At 32.8% G+C, this 27,698-nt stretch overlaps 1 protein-coding gene across 1 annotated transcript in view; it reads left to right on the forward strand.

Moving 5' to 3' along the window:
• Window positions 1-27,698, forward strand: part of Scp2 (Sarcoplasmic calcium-binding protein 2) — a 76,069-nt gene that overhangs the window by 35,699 nt on the left and 12,672 nt on the right. The window contains exons 2-4 of the mRNA XM_077432765.1: window positions 6,168-6,250; window positions 12,772-12,824; window positions 19,684-19,803. Of these exons, the coding sequence (XP_077288891.1) occupies window positions 6,193-6,250; window positions 12,772-12,824; window positions 19,684-19,803 (231 nt within the window). The 5' untranslated portion in view covers window positions 6,168-6,192. The remainder of the gene's footprint in view (window positions 1-6,167; window positions 6,251-12,771; window positions 12,825-19,683; window positions 19,804-27,698) is intronic.

Consider the following 27,698-nt stretch of genomic DNA (forward strand, 5'->3'; position numbering starts at 1 on the left):
GTGTCCAATGCCGCTTTCAACGAGCAGAAAATTTTCTGAAACGGATTATTTTGAAAATCACGTACGATACGTGATTTTAAGGCCAGCTGTATGTACGTACGTATGCTGCGTACAACTTTCAGTTAAAGAAAAACATGAACGTGTACAAAATTAATTATTAAGACTGGAATTTCCGAAACGTATTTCCCAACTAAACAAAGAAATCGCACACAGCTCCAAAAAATACGTACAATACAGCTATATACATACATATGTATGTAAGTACTACATTGAAAATATATTTAAAAACTTATACAACATAATAAAATTCCAATTTATCTTTGACTGTTTTCTCGCATATAAATAACGCTCCGTTTCGGAGTTTAGACTCGAAATAAAATTGGTTAAAGTTTTCCAGCAGCGACATATGCGAAACGCAAACACGTTTATTTGATAATCATCAGACGCTGCGTCGAATTTCCACGCTTCCGCAATGTTTATATTATTATATACAGTTGCGTCTGTCGGTGTATTATCCCACGTTCAAATATACGATTTTCCCGTTGGGAAATGCAATTTCTCCCCCCAACCCTACCCCCCATGTGGGACGATGTTCAAACGCGCGTCGTGTCACATTTTGAATACTCGTCTTTGCTGGAATTCACACATGCCGTAGATAGATATATTTTATGTTTGTGCCAATGTCACTGTTTCACCCCACGGAATAGAAAACCACAATCCGAAACCACGTAGCCGCCTTAGAATTCGTATTCATTAATGTGGTGCTTTTAACCCTTCACGTATTTACAATGTGTTCCGAAAGAGTTACATTATACGAGAATTGTGTGTGGTAAAAATTGCAACCTTGTCTTACACCTGTTACAGTGTTGTAATTTCATAGCAGATGCCTCATCCTTTCAGTGCTTTACTTTTCGCAATTATTAGATAGTTTGTAGTAAGCTATATTTGTAAGAGGAAAATTAAACAACAAAGTAAATACATATAATAACGTACCATTAACCCAAAACCCCAAAAGCATTCAACTACTGATAACCCACCAGCTATGGGTCTTCCCAAAGGATTTCTTGTAAGTTTCTTGCAAGCTGCTAACAATGTATGTATTTTGTGCGATGTATCTTGTCATCTGTTTTTTGATTCTTCAATGATCTATTATACAATTATTATGTACCCGTTTATCTAAAAAAAAAATAGAAAAGCTGCATATAACCATTCCTTTTACCAAACTTCCCTTCAACCCTTCAAATATAATTTTATAAAAAAAGCTCAAAAAAAAATACACGCTGTTATTATAGGATAATTTATACAGACTATTTATCAAGAATCATTCATCGAACGAATTGAGCAACAAAAAATCACGTTTTTTACTCACCGGAGCTAAGACAAATCAAAGTTTACATTTTTTTCCGTAAAATCTTGAGATAATTTCGCAAATTTTTCACTTTTCCATGTTTATAACGGTTACTGTTCAATCTCAATGTTTTTATTTTATCTGAATGTATTAATTCGAGCGGTAAATTATTAGATTGATTGATTAGTCTCCGCCCCGGTAATTTTTTTTGTTGCTCAGGTTATCGATGAACAATTCGTGTATGAACCTTTCTTTGTTAGAAATATCTTAGATTCAACAAAAAATAATGACTCTTCTATAAATCGGCAGACATGCGCATGTATTTGTAGAGGCTGCATAGTCGATGAGAATCTATGTACATCTAGATATGTTTAATACAATATTGCAGACGAAACTATCTAGCGAATTTTCCTTGCATCGTTGCACATGCATCAAATTTTATGAAATCGATTGACATTTTATATGTATAAACGTAAACATTTTATAGGCATAAACGCTGCATGCACTTAAAAGTTTTATATGAGTGTATTCATTTATATGGTCTTTTGAGTGGGTTTTATAAACTTTTGCTTCATTTGTATCCCGGGTGCAGATTATATTGGCACTTGTGAACCGGATGTGATCGCTAAGAGCGGATCAAAAACGAATTGCATCCAACTGTACGCGTACATGGATACATGTATGTTGAGATCCGCATTTCCGCTCCGAGGATTTCCTTTGACTTTGACAAAGTTTTTTCCCATTCATATCGAATTTTCTCATCAGTAAAGAGAAAGAGCCTTTGAGAGGAGATTCAAACGCGCGACCGCCAGGTTTTCCACCGAATCGCCGCTTATAGTTTTCCTTTTGCAGGTTCGCATCTAAAGACCGGAAAACGTTTTTCCAACGGAATCGTTCGAGCGTCGCGAAAATGCGGCAACGGCGCCCTCTAGCACAGATAGCGACATATAAACATCTGAATATGTACATACATATGACAATACATGTGCTAAATTTACATTGCATAAATTGACATTCGGTTTACGTGAACGACACACGACTTACCCTGCACATACGATCTACCCAAAAATAACAGTTTTATATTTAAATTAAATACAAAACAACACTTTTTATTAACACTAAAACTTTCTATACAAAAATGTAGCTATACACGATGAAACATGTATCGATACATCATGATCCCGATACAAATTTCAACGTACATATATGTTAATATCTCGATAACATAACATGTGTCGCATATTGGCTGATATTCTCCTCTGTATCACTGTACTGCAACGTCAAGACCTCTTATATAAATTTCTACTTGTGCAAATGTGCACAAGTGTACACATATGTGATGCCACGTCTGCACACAGAGCTAACTACCCAAACTCAGGTCATTCCAGAGCATTACCGAACATTTCGACGAATGTATAATGAAATATCACAAACATATTTACATGTTACATATTTGTACAGTTTTCAAATTACATAAACGCTAACGGCACAAAAATAGATTCCAATACCGGTACTTTTAACGCCGGTTCTATATGTTTTTTGTCAAAATTTGACCATCGGTACTACCGATAGTACAATATAAAATACAATATAAAAATTTTAATGTTAGTTGAAATGTTTTGAATTTTAAAAAAATCGCTGTATCGGCTGAAACGCTTAGTCAATAATCATCATACTTTTTGACCTGCTATTCAAATGAACCACCAATGACTCATTAATATCCTACTTAAACCCGAGACTATTTCTGATTCCTTACATAAATATATTGATTTATTAATAACTGTTAATAATAAAAAACTTCGTAAGCTATTTTTTTACTTGACAATTATTTGAAAACATACAATATATTTAAAAATTCTTCAAAGAAAGGAGCACACAAAATATTATTTACCGTTTTTGTCACTCGCAGATTGGTAAATGTCTGTTCATATTGGCACAGCACACACCGGCCACTGCAAGTAAACAGCAGTACGAAAAGTATTCTTTTGTAGATTCTTTATGGACGCATTCATATGTTACCAAAACCCCAATGCGCCTTTCTAGCTAATTACAAACATTACAGCATTTTTTATTACATAAATCGCTGAATTTCGAGATGCTGAAAGATACGAATTTAACTTTTAATCAATTAATTCATTAATCCATATAGATATATATGGAGTTTTTACATATTGTACATACAAATTGGTGACATAGTGGGTAGAATGGTTTTTGCCAATTTGATAGAGGAACCGTTTCAACAATTAAATCGGCTAAATTGGCAAACTCATAGAAAACGATCGTTTTGGAGTCACAAATATCCGTCTGACCAGCAGCATTAAATATAAACACTGGATCGAACCTGGTATCGGTGCTTAACATAAACGCAACCACCAAGCCATACTGCTGGCTATATCTAGGGCGACATATCTGCTCAACCGGATTTCTGGTGAAATTGACCTCTTCAATTTAAAATATGCTAATCTGGTTGAGTGGTTGTTGAGGAATGCCAGTGGTTCATTTTGCCTATTATAAATATGAATGATTGTTATTTTTTATGATTTTAATGATGTTGTGTTAATATTGTTATTATTATAAGTTATTATTATTGTTATCATATTATTATTATTGAATGACTGGCCACAGTGACGCGTTGGAGCTCTCTGTAATGTCACTGTGGCTAATATGTTAAAAATAAAAATAAAAATAAATATACAGATGTATATACGAAGCCTTCATCGAAAATGATGTATCCTACAAAAATATTGGCAAATTAGTCTAATATTACCTTTTTTTATCAGTAACATATGAATCTGCCGAAGGACTTTGTTCTTTGATGAACAATAGATATGTGGTCCATTGATAAAACTCAATATTGAATGCTAAAACTTTAAAATATCTGCCATAAGAATAATTTTAACCAGTTCTGGGTAGAATTTTATAAGAGCATTAAAGAAAATTAATTCTTTATGTTAGTTTTCAATAATGGAAGTATTTTGAAAATTAAAATTTTTTTTATTAAATGCTCCGGTTTTCAATTTGAAAAAAATGGTCACCTTAATATACACAGATGAATACGTCGCATGACAGTCTGGTTTCAGTAACGCGAACCAAACTGAATGTTCGAGATTTCTATGGAATAAAACACATCAAGAAAAAATCTTTTAAAAGTTTCCTTCAAACAAATCTTCTAATTGAATTCTATAAATACATATTCATATTTATTTCAATCGATCACTTTAAAATACGCCGTATTTCAAATCAAAAGGTCGGTCACTTACTTGGGCGAAAACTGCTACAGTCCTTTCAAACAGGAAACTCTGCTTAATTGAATCCCCTTTTAATTAAATTCCTACGCTCCCCAAAAAAAAAATGCAAATTTTCAGGAAAGCTTTTCAACACTGAATCCCCATTTTTTTACATACATTATTCTTGGCCCATTTTTTTATTATTATTCGTTGAACGCGTAAAGCTTTTGCGTTGCGTTGGTACAAGCCGTTACACGAACAAGTGTTGCATGAGGACGGTGATTGCACGCCAACGGAAGTCCATTGTTTGGAACCGAATAAAAACCTATAAATTTTGCCCACACACTCGAGAAAGAAATTATATTATTTCTTTTTTATTTTATCGCGGTATTTTTCCGACAGATCAAATCAAAAGCAAAAACAAACCATTTCAAATTCTATTGACGTCGATGTACATAATCAACGACGTTTTGAACATTCATAGCGCATCTGTATAATATTGTATTCATTGTAGGCATGATTCAATTATTACGCAAGAAATACGATAAATAAAACATTGGACATAACAATGAGTGAATGAATGAATATTGCCAGTCCTTTCAAACGTACAAATATATACAAATATATCTCGCTTTCGTATTGAATAAAATCTGAAAATATTCGACTGAAAGCTTTTCAATACGTACGAGTGAACTGAATACGATTTTATCAGAATGATTATCTTGGATTTACTGTGTGCAATTTCCATTGATAAATAAACTTAATCGCTCGCGTAATCCGATCGCCGTATATGTATGTTCCTAACTACAATACACGACCCGTCATTTATGACGGGGAAAAAATATGTGTACCCAACATAATCAAAGTAGAGCGTAATCAAACGGTAGTTTCAATGCGCTCGTTTCAGCTTTACAACCCGGTACGATAAGGGTTAAAATAACTGAACGCTCGCGTGCTTTCCACGTATTCTCGACTTGAAATTCTCGTCGTGACTTTGTTAATTTAACGAAGGGTTTATGTGTAGCTAATCACCCCTGATTTCTCTCGCAAATTCTGTACTTACACACTTACATGTTGAAAAATTATTCCGAAAATAAGTAAATCCGCCGAAAGGGCGTATTCGCTCGATCAAATGTCAGAGCTCTAATGTATTAAATATTTTCATTGAAGGTGGGAAATTTATGCTAGCTTCTGTGGGTATGTATGTGTGTGTGTGTGTGTTACACTTTCCATTACATTCGTTTCAATATTAATCGTAGTCGAGATAAAACTGTGAGATGAAACGTACGGAGCATCGCTCATGCGAAAACCCCTTTCGTTCTGGTACTCTTTTGAAAAAGTCTGACTTTCTACCATAATTCAAATTCAAATATAACGATTCTGCGTGCGGAGATGGGAGGGTATGAATCAAAAGCCGCAAATTTATTGTGTGGATTTCGTTTGAATTTTCTATGTGAGAAAAAGTTCCAAAATATATGAATATTTATCGGTGATGTGGGTTCATATTTAATTAACTTTTTGTTTCGAATATATTTTGTAAAAATCTATTATATAAATCCATTTATTTAATCAAACAATTTCAATTGTTACAGGTTTCATCAGCAAACACCTTCTAAGATGCCCATCTCTGACTTCCGCAAGAAGAAGCTGTTGTACGTGTTCAACGTGTTCTTCGGTGAGATTAAATTCCATACGATATTTTACCAAATGCCCACGTCGAGATATCCGTGTGTACACTCTGCATTACATAATTGAAATATTTGCTCGATAAGTCGACTCGTGTTCTGATTTTCCATTAAGACCTACCTACCTTTTCGTTATTGAACCCGATTTTCAACGGTAAATTCCTAGTAGACCAGGGTTTAGATACTTGCGGTCGACGAACGGAAGCCGAACCTAGAGATTTACTCTTCATTACTCGTGTATGAGAAATGGAAGCGAGCGTTTTGTTTATCTAAAAAGTCATACATACAACATGTTCGTATTCAAATTAAGTTTCAACTTATATTACCGTGCATGTTTCAAGTGTGTGCACTTCTGACTGACGTTGTTCGATTGCTTCGTTGAATAGTATTTGTCGAAATGCTTCTATTGATGATATCGTCATTCGATTACCTCTTCGCTCGACTTACCTATATACAAATTCGAGTTATGTTGACGTATTCAAATTACCTTTGGTAAATCGGAATTTAGTGTATATTTAGATAGACAGAAACCAACCACTGGAATGTAATAGATTCCACTGTATCAATACGGCCACGCTTAATAGAATCGCTGTGCTTAGTTAAATGTTTGATTAATAAAGTGAGTTTTTGTATATAAATAGCTAGTGGTGCTGCCTGGCTTCGCTCGGTAAATGTAAATGAAATGAAAACCATGAAAAAAACCTACATTTGTTATATTACTAAATTTATTTGAATCTAAAAAAAATTATATTAATTAACGACCGAAAAATTATATTATTTAATCACAAACGTCTTGGACCACTCCAGCCAATCAGAAACGAATTACAGACGCTATTTCGGATTTATATATAAGATATATTATATTCCCTTGCATTTATCAATCATTTCATCAAATTTAAAACTTAAAAAAACATTAGCAGTGATGGAACAACTATTATACTTAAATCAGAATTTCTGAAAGTGTCCAACAGTATAAAAATATACAAAGTTTGGAAGCCCGTGATTTTCAATATAAATTTGAAAACTTTGACTTGAGCTATAACTTTGGCAATCAGCACTTAATTCATCATTAAGTAGACATTTTCTCTTGTATCTATTTTTGATAGACTTGGTCGCATAATATTTGTGAGGTTTGACGATTATCGATTCAGGTCACCGGATGTGACCGCACGTGACTTTTATCTTTGAGAGTATCTTAAAGCGCAAAGTTTCTTCTAAAGTTTACAAAGCCATACCGTATTGAAGAACTTATGCCTCAAAATGAAATAGAATCAAAACTGCGAATTCACTATTCGTCGAATTTAAACTTTTGCATAAATCATAAATACACCGAAACTCGACATTATATAATGTACAATTAAATTCATGTATTTATGGGGAAAGATTATTTATGGCTCGTCAAATATAAATGCCACATGATTGCATTGAAAGCCGCATAATAGTCTCAAAGTGCAGTTCTCTTTCAAGGTATTACGTTGAACTGAATCCCACAATTTAATTTATGATAGACATTGTTAATAAGGTAGCCCACTCTCGGGTCTTCTATTGATACATTTTACACAATCCCCCAAAGAGCATCGCAGATACCTAAGTACATAGTTGCAGATGAAGTTCGTCGGGACGCTCGAGTCTAGTTAACGTTTGAAATGAACTTTCATAGACGAAACTCCGATGATATCCTTGGCGAGTATTACATACATATATGTACATACTTAAATTCATGGAATATGTGTCCAATTTAATGCAAATTGAACCAGAAAAATCGACGAGCATTATTAGAAAGGCTCAAGGTTCGGTCGAGCGTCAAAGGTGACGCAACGATGCGGCAAAAGGGTTAAGAATGGCACACACCCCCTCGAAATTTGCGAATTTCAGCAGTCCGAACAAGCTATTATCTCCGTGCTGGATTTAAGGGAAGAGTCCAGGGGAGGATCGGTTGAATTTCACGCCCCACTTGCCCAACGCCATATTCATATTGTGACGGCTCTGCAAACTTTCGGCGAGTTGAATAGCGCGGTTGAAAGGGAATATTTTTGTTTTAATTATTTGGACAGGATTAAAGCGTAAATCAGCCGTGGCAAATGAGCTGACTTTTCAGAATTTGCGGTGGAGGGTGAGACTTGACTTACGATATTGCTCATATTCTGGAAAGCTTCCGAAACCTTGGCTCGGAACTCGGTTGCTCGTACCAGCCACGCCTTATATATCACTCCAGGTATTCCACGAAAAACGTACGTGGCTATGTGTGTGTGTGTGTGTAAAAGTAGAAAAGAGATTTCCACGTGAAAATCTGCTCGATTTCTCTGCCAGAGTTTTCCATTTTTCACGTGGTAGTAAAACGACAATGTCGAATAAGTTTATTGATTTATCGTATGATTGTAGCGCGCAAAAAGTAAAACCCGATTTATGATTTGCACGAGTGCTTTACTCTTTATTTTGTGTTGTAATACCTTCAATTTTATATAACAACAATATTTTTATTGAAAGAGAAATAGTATACATATTTATAAATATTTGTAACAAATTACAATACTCATAAGAATAAAAATCTATTAATAAATAACCTAATCAAATTGGAAGGCTAATTATTTACATTAACAGTTTTAACGCTTTATTGTGGTCAAGGTGAAAATTGAATCATCTCAATCTGTATTTATCATACAAATACTTGTTGAAGTTACTACATACATATGTATATGTTTGTATGTATGTATGTATGAGGATAAAATACAAAAATGGTTTATTGAGGAAATATGATGCAGCAAGAATTGCCTTTAAATTCTTATACACATGTCATCATCATTCACAGTCATTTACCATCCACTGGTGGATGAAGGTCTCTCCAACATGATTACATTCGTCTCCGTTTTGGGTGACTCTCATCCGTATCATCTCATATATGTATGTACATACATATACATACATATATTCTGGTCAAAAACCCAAATCATTTTAAGTTTGGAGATCAATTCTAATTTCGAAACCAACTTTGGATAACAACTATGAGATTAAAAAGGCAAGTATTTGAAATGAAATATCTCTAATTTGATTTATTGAATTTTGAATCATTAACCACCTTCAATTAGACTACAAGGTCTCACTTTATCTCATATATGTATGTATGTATATCATAAAGAAAATGGAAAACGTATATTGGTATATTAAAACTTTTATTTCTATGGATCGTTCAATCTAAAAATTGGACGATTTATTTCATTTGGATGTTTTATTCTTCAACTTTATTCAAGTAAAATTACCTTTGTACGATGATAAAAATGCGGTAAATCTCCCAGCATGCTAGACGTTTTCGCGTTATGCACGAGAGTCACGTGTTAGCAATAAAGACCGAGCCGTTGCATTTTGTCCCTCCTCCTCCCTTGACGAACCACAATAGTCTTGTTCGACGGACGCCACTGCAAAACTCTTTTATGACGTTCAGAGCACGTGAGAGTTTTTATATGTCAAAATATATCAAATTAAAATTTCTGGCACTGCCATGGCATCTGCAGCGTCCATGTAGAAATCCTTCGTTGATTTATCGAGCACAAACGCGGTATCAATTTTTGTGAAAAGAAAGCTCAAAAGGACTTATACATATATCAAAAGGGATTTGGGTTACGCGCGAGAGATTTTCGGCCCGGATATATTCGTCCCAAATATTTCAAAATATCCATACGTTACGTTTTATATGTATACTTGGAAGCTGTGTTAAATGGGATTTGCGAACGCCGACTGGATTCAACTAGTACATTTGGGAAACGTCAATCAATCAAATATCGGAGTGTGTTTATTTGATAAAAATACGAAATTCAGTTACTTAATGGTGATTTTATGAAATATTTAAACATTTTGAAAAATGTTACCGAACAGTACTGAATGACAAATGAGTTCGCCTAGGCCCTAGAGCATGCGAAATTCTAGCAGCACGAGTTCAGATTTTACATTTTCCGGCTGTCGACTCGGAAAAACAACTGATTGTGCTCGACGGCAAAGAAAATACAACGCTTCCGGAAATGCCCGTATGCATTTACGTCTCTTCATACGAAAACAAATATTATATTCCTTTTGTAGTCAGTATTACGTATAAATATGCGGCATTTAAAAATGTCTACTTGCAATCGAGAAGATTATCGCTAAGTTTAATTAATATTTAAATTGCCACGGTGAGAATTTTCATATTCATTCCAAAATATTTGCATATTTCGCAGAATAAAAGTTGACTTAATCATAACAAATTACAGGATTTTAATATTGAACGCTAATTATATAATCAATTCCAATTATTTTTATTTTAATATTATTCGAATTCGTTATAATTTAGGTAATCAAAGCGAACAGTATACGAGGCAAAATACAATTATAAGCACACGATACATGAGAAATGATATTTAATTTTCAACATTTCAAAGCACTTTCAACTTTGACTTGGATCCCTTTTTGAATGCCTCCACGCTCGTCTCTAAACTTGTTTAATCAAAATATCCTAAACAAACACATATAATTCCACGTCAAAAATGACAGTACATATACATACATACATAGTTTATCGCATAGATTTTAGAAGACCCAAATACAAACTAATACCTATAATACTGATACTACAAATACATATATCAATTCAACTATTGAACTTATTCAATATATGTATGTAAGTACATGTAATAAATGCGAATATATCTACATACATAAGCTTTACTTTGTATGAATAAACTCAGATGGCTTTTAAGGGTTTTGTATAATTAGTATAGTAACATATTCATAAGAGATTATTTATATAATAATAATAATAACTTTTTATTTCAGACGATAGGGAGAATAGTGCGATTCCCATCGTCCATATATTTAAGCAGCAGCATGGCTCGGCGTTTGCGTTGATACTAAGCACCGAGAGGTCACCGGGTTCGATCCCGTGAGCTGACTGCTATTGAAAAGAATTTATTCTGAGTATAATCTTTAATGCTGTTGGTCAGACTTGGATATTTGTGACTCCAAGTCAATCGTTTCCTATCAGAGTTTGCCAATTTATCTGATTTCATTGTTGAAGCGGTTGCTCCATCAAATTGGCAAAAAACCATCCTACCCATGATGTTACCAATATATGATTTCAAAATATGAATTCATTAAATATGGATTCAAAAAATTATTATCTATAACGTAGATGTCTCGCTAATTTTCTTATATACATAGTATTTATATTATGCTTATACATGTGTCTGCTCACCGTGATGCGTTTGAATATTCGGTAATGTCACTGTGGCTAATATTATATATAAAAAATAAAATTAATATAAATAATGTATAGATAATAGATAAATAGATAAAACAAATTTTGTAAGACGAAACAAACAAACATAATAACAATAAAGACAATATAATATATATATATATATATATATATATATATATATATATATATATATATATATATACAAAAACACATCAATAAATAAATAATAATAAATATGAATTAATCTATCAAATTTATATTGAGGTTTTATATATTATATACTAGTGTTTTTACCCGGATTCGCTTGTTATTTGTAATATAAACCGCTTAAACATGGCCAATATAATAGTAATAATTTTATTGAATTTATTTGAATAGTTTTATTTTGTTTAAATATATTTGAATATTTATTTATTACATTGAACGTCAATGAATCTACGACCCAAACAAACATGCATAGAAGGTCTCTTTCGAAATTATATATTAGATGTATACAATACATGGTTTATTCTTAAACTTATAATATTATATCTCATATAGTAATTAATTTGAAATAAAAACGTGTTTGAGCGTAAATTCGCGCATTTGAAGAATGATGTGTTAAATTTGAAGTCTTGCACTACTTTTTTTTCAATTTAAAAGGCTCATCGAAGTTGTCCGTCATTTTGTCGACTTTTCTAGGTGAGCAACGATGTGGAAGAAAGTCGCTATGAAGGCGAAAGGATGTGTAGAGGCATCAATCATCTATTGAGCAGGACTTTGGTAGGGCAAGGAGGCCCTCGGTCGACGGATGATGGATGTGGAGATGAGGATGAAGCAGGGCGTATCTTTCGTTTATGCGCGAACAACCGGCAAAGTTCCCCTTTGTGCTAGACGCGAATGCCCATTGTTTAGTCAAACCATTCAATTTGTGGGGTGGGAGGGGTGGCGGGGTAAAAATTTATCTAAAATTTGACGTATTTTGATTTGGAAGGACCTTCGTCATCGTCGTCAAGCTTGTAATTGAACGGATGTGCTCGCAATTTAAATGGACCTAAGTGACGTAGACGGCACACAACTTTGCTTTTTGTCCGTTAATTAGTGAATTGTGTCTCCGCAGTGTCTGAAATATTAACTCGCTTTTGCGTAAACTTAAATATTTGCGCTTTGTGTCCACGAACTTATACGAGTATATATCGGAACCGCTTGCGTGCGTAATTAAAACTTGAGCTTTTCTCCATTTCGGACTAATTAAATGTACGTTTATGTAAGTATAAATTAATAATTTCTTTTAATTCATTTCAGATGTCAATCAAAGTGGAACCATCGAAAAGAAGGACTTCGAACTTGCGATCGAGGTAAATTTATTATTTTTAATATTAAAAAAGGCTTACGTTATAATATACGATTTAGCATATATGTACATACATATGTAGGTACATACATAAGTGTAAAGCTCATAAATCAATTTTATTAAAATTCGGGCAATCTTGTTTCATTTTTATTTGATATTTCAAATTTTTTTATAACGTTTTTAATTTCAGTTTTTTCTTTGAGGATTTAAATTTAAATTTGATTTTGATTTGAATTTTTTTAAACCTATGTTTGTATGTACATATATACATATGTATGGTACAAAAACTAATGATAGTATTTGGGAAATATTATATTGGTCCGCAAACCTTCAGAACTTTTAAATTTGTATCAAATTCACATAGTACATATTATGTAGTACGATCAATGCTCGTTTATGCAATAAGAAAATTTTACGGAAAAAATAGTACATTGAGAAATTATTATTAAACATTATTACTGTTAAAGCTTAAAATTCCAATCAGTTGTTCATTTTACGGAAAAATCAAATTTTCTTATTCAATAAGCGAATATTGACTGTACATATGTATGTTATTTAGAACAAGTATGTAAGTATACTAGAAATATAATATTTCAATCGGTTTCTATTAATTTAAGTATTTTTAAGATATAATATATATGTATGTATACTTCACAATATATATATATATATATATATATATATATATATATATATATATATATATATATATATATATATATATATATATACTTCCATGCACGACAAAGCCGCGCCGACAAAATCGTACACGACAGTGCCGCGCTGACATATGTAGCTGTATATGACTATTCTTATCTAGTTTAAAAGTATTCAAGTATTATATTTCATATCCAAATAATTAAAACTACTCATAATTATACATTAGAGTCACGTGTGCGCAAAATTAATAAAGAAAAGGTTTTGCAAGAGCCTAATTGGTCTTCACACTTTTTACAAAATTACAAAATAATTAAATTAATTAAATAGCGTTTTGAAGAAAATATTGGGATTTAATACCATCAAATCAAACGTCGGCACGGCACTGTCGTGCACTGCTTTGGCGATTCATAATCAAACGCATATATGTACATATAAGTAAGCTTTTTACATCAAAGCTACACCGTATCTATAATTAATTTCACCTGCAGCTACAATCTTCAACATGTAACTTCGATCAGAGTTTAATGTAGCTTCGATTTTCTGATTAAAATGTAATAACCGTAAAACCTCTAGACGTGAGTTACCTGCGCGTAAAAAAAACATATTATTGGCAATTTGTTTGAATAGCCCCGGCTTGGACAGGTGAAAGAGGGTGAATTTTTCTTAGAGAAAGAAAACCACTTTTGGGGTTGTCGAGGTCGCACCCAGCCGCTAATGCAGTGGATTCCTTCGGTACAAAGGGGAGCTTTTATCGACACCGGCTATCAACTGAATAGGTGTGATGGGAGGGGGGGGAGGGTGGTCGTACGCCAACTGCAGCTATTACAAAAACTGAGAGGGAACGTCCATCATATAACACCGAAAATACACCACTTTCCACCAAACTTCGTAAGGGCACACTTAAACTAAACCGCCGAAAAAAAACATCCACACGAAGAAACGAGAAATTCGGGTCAATTTAACGGTAGTAGGGTCAACACGCAGAACAATTATATAGGTACGATACAAAAGGGTTGATTATAACCGGATTTGTAATCGGCACGTTTATCAACGTATGCATGCTTTGTATACAAGAACATACATATGTGTGTCTAACTAAATTTTGAATACGAGTGACCTGTACGTATATGTACATATGTAGTAGATACGTTCATTATGCGTATTCAATACAACTGGGTCGATATTTAAATAAGGGGCGTTCGTTTCATTGTTCCGATAACATCGTCAAATTTAAGGGTTGACGAGACCTCGGTTCGATTATAGGTATATGTATACATACATATATGTACTTCTAATAGGTACAATTTGGGCTTTGTTTGAAAGTTATTCGACAGTGCATTTTGTATACGGCGATTAACATTAATATTATATGAAACGATGAAAATTTATAATTTCATATGTGTTCAATTTAATCAAAAGTATAAATGTTTCATGTTTATGTCTATCATATTAAATATTAAATATAACGTGTTATCGACGTAAGATACGCCTTGATTAGAGTTGAGATAGATGATGATAAATTGCATTATATTGTTCGATAAAATATGCATTAATTATAAAATATTACAGAGGAAAAACAAAAGAATGTTCACAAATGCATCGCTTAATTTTTAAACGTAAAAAATAAAAAAATAAATTTCATTTGAAATACTATACTAAAAGAATGTCGAATTCAGTTTAAAAAATGAAAAAAGGGAATGAAATTTACATTTATCTCATTCTATCATCGATATCTTCTGTGGTTATAAAAAAGGTATAAATTTCTCCAATTCTTTTCAATTTTTTTTCAGAGTTTCTCAAATGATCAGTTTAATGTTTAAAAAATTCACTCTCATGTATGTGTGTTTATATATGTACTCGTATGTGCAAATAAATCAAACCATTTTTTAGTTTAGTCCAGTTTTTCCCAACGTAAGGCGCACGCCGTACCTGGACCAATTTGAATGTTTGAACAAATCACTAAAATTTGTTACACATTTTTTTTAAGGAATTTTCTGAAATTAATTTTGATACTAGAAATCTAGCAAAAGTCGTACTTATTAAGCTAAATACGTACATACATAGTTATGATATTTATCTTCTCATAGCTAAATCTGGAAAAAAATATACTATAGGGGAGGATTTAATGAAACCAGTTACATAGATATACCAGTTTTTCACATAAAAGTTCTAGAAATAGATAACAAAGATGTCAAAGAAATGCCACTGAGCAATAATATTGTAAGTAATAGAATATTAGAAGTAATAGCGTAGATGGCTAACAATGTAGAGACACTATTTTTTTATTTTATTGTCATTCAATTAATCATGCACACCCATCTTAAAAGATTGCTCCAATGTGACAAGTGTGCTATACAAATTAAGAATTATTAATTATATATTTACATTTAACACGACATCTATGATCAAACATTATACAAAAGTGTTGTTAGTATTATACATGGCAAACACAAACAAGATCCACGGAAATATCTATGGTTAAAATTGCAGCATTTTATACAAATCAGCAAAAATCGAGATGCTGACTAACTCAAACTTTTTCGAGAGAGATAGCACGGGGATGCCAATTTGTTGGAACTGTTTATTGAAATCAGATAAATTGGCAAACTCTGATAGGAAACAATTCATCTGGAAGTCACATAAAGTCCTGTATCGAAAAGTTGAGAACAATAGCTATTTATCTTCATTTATTTTTAGAATTTAGTGCGCCATAGTATAGAATTTACTGAGCCACATAATTATGAGAGGGGAATGAAGAATTTGAGGCATTGAAGTACGGCATGGTCTAAAAAAGTTTGGGAAACACTGGTTTAGTCTCAAGTTTTCGCATGTTACGTTTACAATAAATATATTCATAGCACGTTCAAAACGCAAACAGCACAATCAGTTCCAACTAAATCGTAAACATAAATTGTCACCTTGGTAATGAATGTTTGTGTGAAGAGAGTCACAGATTTCGGGTCCGATTTTAGTCAATAATTTAAGTCGAATTCTGCAGTGTTGCGTGGCGGTCCCTCGAGAGATCTTTGAAGCCAAACCGAGTAGATTTTGCAGTTTAACAAATGGTCCAACCCTGAATAAATAAACCTCCCAGCTGCCCATCCTCCCCTCGACCCCACTCGGTTGCCACCAAGACGTGATGAATCGCCCCGAACACTTTTCTTCCCATAAATTGGATTGAAGTCGGAGAAGCGGCCTTTTATGTACGAAGACGACTTTCAGTCATAAAAAAAATGACGCGCGTTTAACCGCCATCTTGCGTATAGTTATACCTGTCGTAATAAATCGTATATGAGGTGTTTTAATATACCAAAACAGAATATTAATATTATTTGCGTTGTATAAATAAATAAAAGTTAATTTTGTATGCATATTGACGTGATTTCCTCGGTTTGTTTGATTTTATTGTATCTATATATATGTACATACATACATATTTGATAAATAAACTATTATATTTTGAAGGTCGATATCTTCCAGATGCAATATTATTTCCTCTTACCAGGTTCAGATATAATTATATTATAATTTATCGATGGAATACAGTACGAAGTGATTGCATGTGAAACTGTCGAATTTACAATCAATATGTACATACATATGTAGATACTCGGAAAAAATTGCTACCTTGTATGTGAAAAACAAACAACATATATGTATAATATTAATTTGGAAATTTTGAACAATGCTGTCAATCACTTTCGTGGCAGCAAACGAAGGGAACTTTACAGTAGGCGAAATTTTTCTTTCATTTTTGAAGACTTAATATTGGGTACGAAATTTGAGTAACAATTAAGAAATCAAAAAATGGCTTGTATTATAATTATGTAATACTAGCGGTGTCAACTCTTTACAGTTTCACACAATCAGTATTTTCGGTAATTTTTTTATATGTTGCCTTTTACATGTAAAAATTTGTCAATATAATTTTTTTATAATGTATATGTTACAGTTGAAGTGTATCTTCCAGTTATAATATATTTTGACTAGTTTGAATATATTCCATATAACCTGGTACCAACTTCCGTTATAGTTGTAGTGTATTTTCAGTTGTAATATATTTTGACTAGTTGTAATATGTACATATGTATATTCCGTCATCAAACCCACGAAAGTTGATTCATATGCAGTGGCGCACCCCCAAGAAAATTGGGAAAAAATTAATATTATTATATACATAAATGTATGTATATTATATAAAAATATAAATATTATTTAAGCGTGTATTAAGCTCGCCCGTACACCGATACATCCAATAATGATCATACATTGCGGTACTAATATCAGAAAGTGAGGCATCATTTATGATTTTGTGCAGTACGGTTTTCGATGGAATATGCCGAGTGGGCGAAGGAGGGGCGCGGGGGCAGCTAAAAGCTTGGTCCGTACTGCACTCCCAACAGTACACATTTCTTTTTGCGTTCGTGTGCGCGCCGCGCGCTCAACACGCTCCTCACTTTTCCTCATTTCTTCTGCACCTTTTGTGTTTCCTTCTACACCTCTTACACTTTCCACGTTTCTACACTTCCTTCTAAACGTCACTATATAAGATGGTATCAATATCAATAGAAGCTGCAATCTAGTAATATCGATGCATTTTCAATTAAAGAAAACTTAAAAAGTTAAAAACTACCTCTGAGCCAGAACGGTGTTTTTCATCAATAAATAGAATAAAGACATACATATATAAGAAACACAATGGTTTAAGAAAGATTGACGGCTTTGTCTATGCTGTCAATTGAAAAAAATGATTATGAACAGAGAAAAATTTAACGAAAAGGTGATACACCTTTTTTCAAGGAAAAAAGACAAAAAAATCAATTTTTTAATGAAATAAAATACATATAATGTTTAATTTTGATAATTTTGATGTTAATAGTAAAATATAATCCAAATAAACATTTTTTTTATTTTTAATCAACCGCAGCACCCCCAGATATCTTATCCACGAGCCGCCACTGTTCATATGGCAAATTATGTACATTACAACTGGTAAAAATATATTATATTACAACTGAAAAAAAAGTTCAACTATAAGTTGGTACCAGGTAAGATTGGGAGGTTAGGTTTTCGAGAAAACGTTAATTGACTAGTAAATTTATTTGGAAAATCACATTTATGTTTTGAAAACGTCAAGTTATCATAATATCATAATACAATACTCATTACCTTAATTTATAATACCTAGCAAATATTAACGCATTGTTGAATTCTAAAGCATTCGTAAAAGCATCAGAGCTGTCAAAACTCATTTTTGAACGTGTATTTGCACTAATAGAGATATAATTTACTAGTTGAATCGTATTCGAATATGAATGACCTAAAATGTCAGTTGGAATATATTACAACTGAAAATACACTTCGACTGTAACATATGTACATATATGCATATGTATGTATATACATAAATTTGATGTAATATGGATTTAAATTAATTATTTTCTTTGAGTTTGAATGCAGTACGTTTATATGACCCATTTCTTTAACCTTTTTTTGTGAATTCTGCTACTACAATTGAAGCCGTTTGGGACGAGTACTAAATTCTACTCGACAATATTAAACGTTGTAATTTATTCCAGTTCCCGGGATCCCAGGATTACTGTTGATGTTTTAATTAAAGAGCACGACGCTGCACCGAATTTTCTCAGCATCCCCTTCATTTTTCCACGGCTCGAAAAAAAATGAAATAGTTCTTAATATAAACGGTCCATGCGTATTGCTGCGATTAACGCACAAAAAATGATTATTCAGACAGACGAAAGATGGGTTTTTCCATTTAAGCAAATATATAATAAATCTCAACTGATGTTACGTACAAAGAAGAAAAATACATTTTCATCCGTACAACGCGACAAATCCGGCTTTGTTTCGTTACATCATGTTAAAAAATGTGGATCCGGTCTGGCGAAATACATAAAAAAAATTTGTTTATGCATAAAACACGTTCATTTTAATATAGGATAATTACGCATGTGTTACGGTCATCAATCATGTTTACTATTGTGTTTCAAACGTAACAGCTTAATGTTCCATTTTGTTTTTTTGCATGCGTATGAGTGGTAAGAACGGAATATAATATTTGTACCGTTCTGTTTTTATTTCAGAAATGTCACAATGAAATGCCAACCCTCGTTTTGTACGCGTGCGGCAAAAAGGTTGTGATATTTATTTATTTTTTTACATTTTCTTGTTGTCATTCGCAGAAAATATGTACCCTACGTGGTTGGACACCAAACAATCCCAAGTATGCGGAGACGCACGAGACCATGATCAAGATTTGGGATGGACTTAGACAGAGAGCTGATGCCAACAAAGATGGACAGGTGATGCATTTTAAATTATTTAAACATATTTTTAAACATTCCACTGAATTCCAAACATATAATATGTAAATACGATCAAGTTCGTAGCCAAGATTTTTTATAGGGGGGGTTTTCTTACTCGGAAATGGAGGAACTTTCATTAAAAAATATATGAAATAAAATATCACTAGGGATATATTTAAAAAAATGTATTTCGACAGCAAAACATTTCCTTTATTAAATATGTTTAACAGTAAAAACATGCGTTTCCAACGAAATTTTTTTTCGAGTATTATAAAATACAAACTTTGGTATTAGTATACATATGTGCATAAGTACAGCCAGCAGCATAGCTCGGACGTTAAGCTTCTGCTTACCGTCAAGAAGGTGCCGGGTTCTATCCCTGAATGAAAATGAATTTTTCAGAGTATGCTGTTGGTCAGACCTGGATTTGTGACTACAGGTTGATCGTTTCCTATCAGAGTTTGCCAATTTTCTCTGATTTCATTGTTGAAACGGTTCCCGGAAAAAAAAATTGGCTAAAAATCCTTCCTACCTACTATGTCACCACTATTTGAAAAATTTGATTGATGTACAATAAAAATTTATGTACAATTCATAGATGTCTCGTTAATTTGCGAGTTTTTTCAGTGTCTCGCAATTCAACGACTTATAATAAAAATGCTGTATTTGTATTTGTAATTGGCCAGGAAGGCGCATTGGGATTTACCTGTAAGGCCTTCCTGGTATATATGTAAAATAAAAATAAATAAAATAAATAAATAAATATCATAGTGGGGGGGGACAGAATGAGCAGCTGAAATGGGCCTCACAATTTTAAACTCTTGTTTAAAATTGTCTTGAAAATATACATAACTTCTACACACATATGAGCCGTTATATTTGAAATTGATATTAATCCACTTTTCTTCATTTTTAAAAATATCACAACATTAAATATTATGTTTTGCGTTTTACCAATTTTTAAAATTCTGGTGGCCTGTAATAGATTTATTCTGCTCTTCCGAGATTCTGGACACATCGAATTAAAAGTATTGATAACAATTTGTGAATTTAGTCAAACTGAAGTAGTGTTTTTGGAACTGGAAATTGGACTTCCACCACTTTCAAATATAACGGTTCATATGTATTCATAAAATTTTTATATTTTATAAATATGGTTTTGAAAAAGATTATTCTGAAATGATATCTAATTTTTCTGGTGCCTATGAACGAAAACTTTTAAAGAAAACAAATATTAAATAAAAAATTAAAACTATTTTATCGTTTATTTTTTAAACATATTTTTTTATAAGTTTTTTCTTCCCCTATCTGTTTATTTGAAATTTTATTTATTTTCACATTAATCTTTTTATCGAATCATACATTATCTTAAAATTGGAATTTTATTTTTTCTCATATTTTATTTTATTTTTTCTTATATTTTATTTTATTTTTTATTACATACACGTATTTTTAGATAAACTGTAAAGTGAAAATTTCATCATATTAACGAGTAGACCTATTAGCAGCGATACATCAAATTATAACTATACCTACGCCTACATATACATTTATACCTACTGTCTCAAGTAGTTCAACTTGGTCTTAACATCTCTTAGGTTGCTTTAGCCTCCACTAAACACTACTTGTAAACCACAACTCTAATGATATTAGATATTTAGACAATTACCTCACTCCAGCTACCGAATGCGCCATTAATAAAAGTTTAAAATCAATATTTTATTCCAAAGCAAGTTCCACCATTTTCAAGCAAGTTGTTTATCAAATACTAATAAAATGTTTTTGTACAGAAACATATCATTTTAACTAGAACAATAAGCTCAAAGTTGTCTCATAAGTACAAATAACATTAGACACGCGTCTCTTCGTGTGACTAGTTGTGAAAAGTAATAATTTTCCGGCTACATGTGTATGTCGAGAGCTTAAGTAGTTCAATATTGACGCAAATACAATTATTTTCACGTGTCAGAAACGTTTTAGCACGCCCCGTACCGAGTTGAAATTTTCCGGCATAGTATCTATAATATGTATGTACCTGTCGGAAAATTTATAACGACGACAGGTTCAAAAAGTCAACCCAATTTAAAAAGTATGTTTACAATTAAATTAAAAAAAAAAAAGTGCAATTATGCCCTGGGGTGTGATTATGTGTAGTGGTGGTACGATTTTGGGATACAAACCCTCACGCACCGTCTAATATACGACAACCCCTAGGCTGCGTTAAAATTTTAATGGAAAGCGTCTTACCAACGAGACACAATGGGGACCCCTTAACCACGAGCACATTATTTATCGTTTTATAACGAAACATGTATATTAAGACATTTTCCATCATGCATTTAAATTTATTGCAGAGTAAACTCTTTACGTGAGAGCGAGCGGATGGGTTTTCATAGTATTTGAGATTTAAAAAGCATTTTGCTATAAATAATTCCACTCTCCGTCTCAGGTAGGTGGATATGAGTTGCGTTTAAAATAAATTTACATAAAGATTACATTTTATGAAAGTCAATTTAAATAATTCTACTTCATTTTATTAATAAAAATTACACACACAACTATTTAGAAGTAGAAATTGGTGTGATTACATTAACGTCCTTTTATGCTATCCAGCACTGCACGTCAACAGTTTGGCACAGCACTGCAAGGAAAAAACTACTTCATTCATACTATACAGCACCGCCTGTTTTCGGTATAGGTCCATTACTGAGAGTTGGCGCGTGCAATTTCACTTGTGTAGTGTCTGTGAATAGATATATAGCATGCTGTCACGCTGCATTCAATAATAAAAAGACGCTCTGTATCTTTCGCGCGCATCTGTTTGAGTACGAGAACGTACCAACACTCAGTAACTGACATGTACGTTCATACTTGTTTCGGACGAGTTCAAGGAAAAATCGGCTTACATATACATTACAGAGCGCTACGATAAGGCTCAATACTGCTTGCATCGTACAATCGAGTCAATATTGTCACAATATGACGCTTCCGAAAATACACTTTCGTTAGTACGGGTGCACTCGCTACTATGACGTCACGCTATGTGTGAATATTTCCACAATAGCCAAAGAAAGCCGTCTCTGCTGGATACATTTCGGTGACTTGTACTGCTGTATAATATGAATAGACCGTGTCGGTTACTGCTGCTGCGAATAAGCCACGTACATATTACGAAACATGTGAATATGTAGAATGTACTAAAGAATATTTTTCGTACTGCTGTTTACGTGTACATAGTTGCTGGTTTGTTCTGTGCTAGTATAAATGAACCTTTATAGATATCACCAATTAGCAACTAAACCGCATAAATTTAATGTCAAGTTTAAATTTAAATAAATTTTGACCTTTCCCACGTACGGACAGACTCGGGGATATTAATCCGTTTTTGCGGACCATTTAAGAATGTACATACATACATATATTAAAAATAATAGTAATATGTAGATGTTATAGCATTATGTTTTTGTATAATTTATCCACACACATACAATTTCGAAATGAGGCTAAAAAAATCTTTATTTTATTAATCAGTATAGCATATTAGCGTTCGAACAAGTAGTCACGTGTTCAATCCCACCGGTTACTGCTGGTCAGACCTTGGATATGTGACTCCAGGTCAATGGTTTCCTATTGAGTTTGATTTTCATTGAAACGGTTCCAAGAAATTGGCAACCTTTATCTAATTTCTCGCAAAATATCGAGTCTTTAATCGATATTGAATGTTTAATCGATGTTTGTATTTTCTTTGTATAACACTTATAATACCCTACAATATTTAACCATACATGTACATATATATTATATGTATATAAAACCGAAACGGCGTCTGTAATTCGTTTTTGATAGATTGCTAGATTGCTCAAAGAAGTTTGTGATTAGTCGATCGTTAAATAATATTATTTATTTTCGATTCAAATAATAAATTAAATAAAAAACAAATGAAGATTTTATTCATGGTTTTCATTTCATTTCCATTTAAAATATGTGGGTGCAATTATGTAGATCCAAATTACTCGACTTAATAGAATACATATGTATATCTGAAAACGTTTAATTTCGTACAGCATGTGTTCGTGTGCTTTTTTTTCACGAAAAACTTTTCTCATCAACTCCCACAATACGAGTCGTGAATCACCCTACATTTTGTTGATCTTCGTCATTTGGCAGCATCCGACTTTTTTTCGAAGTGGACAAACTTTCGAAGCAATAACAATATTCAACAGACCCTGCAAGCACCCGTATGCTAAAAGGTCCTCGGAAGGAACTTAGCTCGGACTTTATTGGCAGACGTGTTTCGCGTTATCTGTCTACCCACTTTGCCTTCCGTAATTTTCACTTTTTCAACGAAAGCTCGTCCCGTTATAAATTCAAACGTGGCCGACAGCTACCGATCCAAAGCTCCCGGTCCGAGCAACGTGCCTTCGAAAGTTTTTACGATAACATAAAACTTTATTGACACAACAGCAGCGAGGATCGAGGCGAGACGTTAACGAATTAAAGCAGTAATAAAAAGAATACTGCATATTTACGCACCACCGGTGCAATAAAAACCGGATGCTGCCATTCAACGGAGGATAAGCCTCATCCCCATCGTCATTTCACATTAGCTCTTCACATTGGATATTCGATTATATACATACATATATATATATATATACTTACTTATATAAAGCTATCATTTGCACTTCGTCTGTATTCTGAATGCAGCTAATACGTTTTTGAAAAATTAGCTTTCGGAATGACTTAATTCATTCGATTAAAATCATTCGGATAACGTGATCAAATCAACCAAAACTTCGAACGAACGAAATTTAACTAATAAAAAACCATTCAAAAAATGAACATGATTCAATAAATAAAAACGGAGTATTTCATAGCTATACATATATTGTATAATACTTTATTTTAAGGCATATTCCTTACTACAGTGTTGTTTTTGAGCGTAGTTGATATTTTGGATGTGAACCTTATTTTCTTCGAATACTAGTCCAGAAATTGAAAACACTGCGATGAATACTTGTGGTATTTTAGTGCCTGCTTGGGCCCCGTTCATTTAGACTATTTTTGTATGAAATTTCTGTCAACTAAATACTTTTATACTCTAAACGAGACATTACTTGTGTAGTTGCCGGTAAATATGTTCAATTTATTTAAAAATAGTGCACTCAACCATTCGGGATGTTTTTTTAACCATTTATAACCAGGAAATTTTTATTTATTTTATTAAAATACATATTATATTTTATATTGAAAATGCTTGTCTACTGCATCTATAGAAAAAAAAAACGAGCAATTGGATAAGAACAGAAAAATGAACTACGCCCATTATGCAGCTCGCGTGGCGAACAGTGCCTTACTACATATGTACATATGTATATAGTAAATCTTTAGATATACATATGTACATACAGTGTGTTGAAAAACTGCAAATCGGCCTTATATTGGGGTCGGGATTAGGCTTAAGTATTTAACCAGCAAGTATAATGCTGAGGAGTCGTGGCCCAGTATTTCTGGGTAGTATTTCAATTCCAGGCCCAGTATTTCTGGCCAGATCATGGATAAATGTGACTCCACGTCGATCATTTCCTATCAGAATTTGCGAATTTATCTGATTTCATTGTTGAAACGGTTCCAACACGAAACAAATTAGCAAACTATCCTAATTTGTGACCATTATTTGAATATAATTTTAATGTTATAAATTTATATAAAGTATATACAAATGTATGTACATATATACAAAATTAGCCATGGAGCAAAACTCCCAATGCCACCATGGTAAATTTAAATATATTTTAAATTTGATACATCACATATTATAAGTTTTGTGGTTGAGTCGAATCCCCATATAAGCCCCCTTTCTAAAAATGATGTTATTGAAAAAAATGGGATGGAGAGTGAAATGAAATGTTTTCTACAGTAGGGGCTTTGTTCATCTACTGATATCTCTTAGTTTAATAATATAAAAACTAAGTAGGGAAAGATAAAACATTTAAGTTCCAGTATTTTAAAACAATTTAAAATGTACATATATAAAACTATTAGGTCGTCATAAAAAATGAATAATTAACATATTTTTAAATAATGCAGAAGCACATTTTTACTCAATTTAGAGAGTATTCAATTTGAAGCAAATCAAACGAGGTATTTTATTACAATCGAATATTCGATTCGAAGTACAAACATTCATATTTATATTTCTATGTAATAATATGATTTCAAATCCGGGTAAAAGTGTCAAACTATTATTCAATTTTCCCGTATTTTGTGTACCTCCAAATCTCGACGAATTGTTTCAGACGGTTTCGACTTTATCTGACGAAATCGCTTAAACGGATTCTTATAAAATTGGTTTCCATCAAATAGTTGTTCATTTTACTCTGTCCTTTGCAGAAGGCAATGGGAAATCACTGGAAAAATGCCCTCTCCAAGACACTTCGCCTTGCAGAAAGTAAAAATATTGGTCACGGTGAAACTACTACGATTGGAATCGATTATGCAATAGACACGTGTGTATGTATTTGGTTGGTTACAACAAAAATATAAAACTCTTCAGTGGAATTTAAAAAATATTCGTTCATTAAGTAATTAATTGAATAAAAATAAAACAATTGAATTTTTTAAATATATATCAATATTGAATTGCTTTACAAAATTATTCAATATAGTGTTATTGGAATGAAACATTTACTTTGGAATACCCGATAAATTACATTATAATTGGATTCGAGTACCCAGCTTTACCTATACAGTGTATCTACAGGACCTCTGCAAAATTTGGATCCGATACGTCAAGGATCTTGGAGAAAAAAATTAGAGTACCGACGACGAACCCTTACAAATAATATTATATTATGAAACCTTTTGACTTTCTCTCGAGTACTTTGTTTCAATTTCGCTCTCCCCGGCGGATGTTGTTCTTATTTTTAATTCAATTATTCATAGACGAAAATCGGAGAATGTGGGGGAGGAGTAGATGGGTGGGTTGGATGCGTTAAACTCCGTACAAATTGCCTAATTAATTCAACATGGTTGGTGTAAGTGGGGGCGGCTGCCGCGCTCAGGTTCCCCAACGACTGTAGGCCTCACTTTTGAAAATTAAACTAATTCAGGGGTGGGCAAACTTTAGCGTTCGAGAGCCGATTCGCATCGTCTGCCGTTCGACGTGAATAAATCGGCGAGACTCCGCAAATTTTACATTTATTGTTTGCGCTGTAAACGTTAAATCTCACCCTGACGTTAAAATCCATTAACATTCATGTACCTTATATATACTTAGATATATGTATGACAGGTACGTACAGAGCCGTAGCTAGGGTAGTTTACGCCCAGAAGCAAGCATTCTACTTGCGCCTCCCCCCCCCCATTATTTATTTATCTTTTTTTTATTATTCAAAATTTTAATATATGTACATAAGTCTATTTAGTAAAATATCGAAAATATTGTTTTCTCATCTAATATGAGCAACAAATAAATTCAAATTTAAAATAAAAAATTCAATTAAAAGGAGAATATTGTAATTTTTTGTGAATATTTACGGTGACCCTCCTTGTTGCGCCCGTTTGCTATTTAAATAAACATTAATTGTAAAATTTCAAATAATAATCGAAATATTAAAAATCATATAAAATAAATTTAAAATCCTTGGTATTACCAACCACGTTTTGGCGCCCCCCTCAATCTTGCTCCCAGAGTCCTTCCTCTCCCCCCCCCCCCCCCCACATCACGTCCCTACATTGGTGGATACAGAGAATGGTCAAGGGGGAAGCAATCAAATTAAAAATATAATACATAAAAATACATTGCTAAAAACCCTGGGCCATAAATTTTAAGGACTTATATTTTGTATTGATACATTTTTGAAGGTTAACATGAGGATTTGAAAAAATTA

This window comes from Arctopsyche grandis, chromosome 6 (genome assembly GCF_051622035.1).
Source record: "Arctopsyche grandis isolate Sample6627 chromosome 6, ASM5162203v2, whole genome shotgun sequence".
Lineage (NCBI taxonomy): Eukaryota > Metazoa > Arthropoda > Insecta > Trichoptera > Hydropsychidae > Arctopsyche > Arctopsyche grandis.